The sequence below is a fragment of the Mesitornis unicolor genome, unplaced genomic scaffold (genome assembly GCF_000695765.1).
Source record: "Mesitornis unicolor isolate BGI_N332 unplaced genomic scaffold, ASM69576v1 scaffold8576, whole genome shotgun sequence".
Lineage (NCBI taxonomy): Eukaryota > Metazoa > Chordata > Aves > Mesitornithiformes > Mesitornithidae > Mesitornis > Mesitornis unicolor.
In genome coordinates this window covers 1-2,467 of record NW_010191657.1, presented here as the reverse complement: position 1 = coordinate 2,467, position 2,467 = coordinate 1, and the positions used below count along the sequence as shown (strand labels likewise).

Sequence of the window (2,467 nt, the reverse complement as noted above, 5' to 3'; positions counted from 1 at the left end):
TTCTCCAGAGCCCTCCCCATCCTTGTGGCTCTTCTCTGAACACGCTCCAGAATCTCCACATCCTTCTTCTAGTGAGGGGCCCACAACTGAACACAGCACTCGAGGTGTGGTCTCACCAGTGCCGAGTACAGGGGGATGATCACCTCCCTGGATCTGCTGGTCACACTGTTTTTAATACAGGCCAAGATGCCGTTGGCTTTTCTGTTGTTTTGACAACAGTGTTTTGAGCTACTGCTATTCCTGAGTCCTGTGCTCAGAGGAATGGCTCTGAGGCAGACGTACATGGCGCCATCCACAAGGTCCCCTCTCACACCAGAGAGATCGTGCTAATGGCTTAATGGGGAGAGTGGCTGTAAATGGGGCAGCTTGCCCCATCTCTGGGAAGTCACCTGTGCTCTGTGTGGTTGGTTGTTACAGTGAAGGCGCCAAGGCTGTTGCTGCTCCACGTCCTGATAGACTTGTTAATCGTTTGAAGAGCATTAATCTGGATGATGCCAATGCTCCTCGTCTCACAGTTCTTCGTCAGCCCAGGGGACCGGATAACTCAAAGGTGCGTAGGATGAAAGGCCAGCTTGCAGAGTAACTGCAGTTTGAGTTTTAACTTGGTTAATGTAACATTGCTTCCTTTGGTGGAAGCCTGAACTGTTTGAAACGTGACCTCTGCTTTCATTCCGTGCTGAGGCAGTCACCTGCTGCGGGAAACTGGATTATTTCGGGTTGAAGTTGGGGTGCTGTACTCGGTGTCAGTGATGTATGCTGTGGTTTCAGAGGAGCACCCAGTATAGAAGCAACCAGTTGCTTGTTGTGTTGTAGCCCTTCGTGGCTGTCTTGGTTTGGTTTTTCCTTTAGAACTCTCATGCTCCCCTCCTCAGAGGCAGTAAGTGAAATGCCTTTAGCTAAACTGGGCTTTCACACGAAGTTGTGTCACCACTTGATAAACAGGAGTGAAGTGTTTGGAATCCGAGATGCATGGAGGACTACAAAGAGCAACCCACAGGACCTGTTTTGTTTCTAGAGACCAGTGTGGCTCATTAGAAGTGTGCTGATGTACTTGGCTGGGAGAGAACAGGTTTGCTTTAATGCACGGTGCTGGAGCTAAACGTTTGTTTTGCTTTCCTCGCAGGGATTTGGTGCAGAGAGAAAGATCCGCCAAGCTGGTGTTATAGACTGACCCGTGAAACCCATACCCAATGTACGACTGAGCGGTGGGGCTGGTGAAGGGTACTGAATATCTCCCTGTTCATCCCTTCCTCCAAATTCGATGAAGCTATTACACCGGTTTTAACACCTTCTCATGTTATGTTTGAAATAAATTTATGAAACCATTTTAAAATTATGCACAGTTGCATTCTGGAGAACTTCAGGTGGCGCCTTATAGTATCACATTTTAGAAGCTTGTTTTGAATGGTGCATTTAACGCAACTGGTAACTGCAAATCTACATTGCCTATGTGAGTAAACATTATAGACAGCTCTACTCTGGTAGACCTTATGGAATTCTGCACTACAGTTATCTCCGCTTTCTGTTATTTTGGCCGAGGTTTTCCTACGCTTTAGCGCTCAGTTGCGTTGTCTTTCCTCCAAGTGGAAGTGGAAGGCTCACTCAGCTCACTGCTCAAATTCTGAGGACCATACGAGGGTGGAGCAAGTTCGACTTGATGTCAAATGTGTAGGAACATTCAGATAACTTGAGTTGATGGCCAAACGTTGGTGTTTTCGTATTCATTTAACCTGAGTCCTTTAGTTGGTAAGGTTGTTAGAGCTCAAGGAAAGTCTTTTTCTGGGCCAGACTTATTTTTGTAGTGTTCTGAAACACTTGCAGTGCAGAATTTCATAAGGCTGAGGTGTGCCATCAGTGTGGTAATTTAAATATATTTAAAACAATGCACAAATCTGCTGCTGCTTAGAACACTGCAGCTTCTAAACCCAGTTTCTTTTACTGATTTAAATTTAAAAAGAAAAGTTGTGCCTGAAGTGAATACTTTTTTTTCTTTTTTTGCAGCCGGCACCCAGTGTACTGTAAAAGAATAAATACTTAGGCTTTCCATAGCTGTATTGAGACTTTCATCAAGGTGAAATAGTTGATGTCTGTGTGCTTTTTCTTTTCTCCTTCCCCCTCCCCTCCTCCCCTGCCCCTTTCCTCCATTTCCCCGTCACACTTTATCAAGCAAGAAAACTGAATGATTGGTCTAAGTATTACTTTAACCAAAAAGATCAGCAGTTATTTCTTTGAATAGAGGGCAGTACTGTGGTTTTTTTGGGTTTTTTTTTTGTTTTTTGTTTTTTTTTTCATGTTACCTCTATTCTCAATTTAGGGTTTTCTTCTCTGGGAGATGCATTATCTTTGTAAAACAAACATTGCTTTCTCCAATTTTTCTGTTAATGGCAAAGAATGGAAATAGAATAAAGTTTTACTGATTTTGAAAAAAAAACCCAACCCCTCGCTCCTGGCCCTCTCTTGTTTCGGC

General features: G+C 44.1%; 1 protein-coding gene across 1 annotated transcript in view; it reads left to right on the top strand.

Moving 5' to 3' along the window:
* CSDE1 (cold shock domain containing E1, RNA-binding) overlaps positions 1-2,429 on the top strand; it is a 16,008-nt gene extending 13,579 nt beyond the window's left edge. Inside the window, exons 18-19 of the mRNA XM_010186808.1 lie at positions 418-550; positions 1,124-2,429. Of these exons, the coding sequence (XP_010185110.1) occupies positions 418-550; positions 1,124-1,171 (181 nt within the window). The 3' untranslated portion in view covers positions 1,172-2,429. The remainder of the gene's footprint in view (positions 1-417; positions 551-1,123) is intronic.
* The last annotated feature ends 38 nt before the right edge of the window (positions 2,430-2,467 follow it).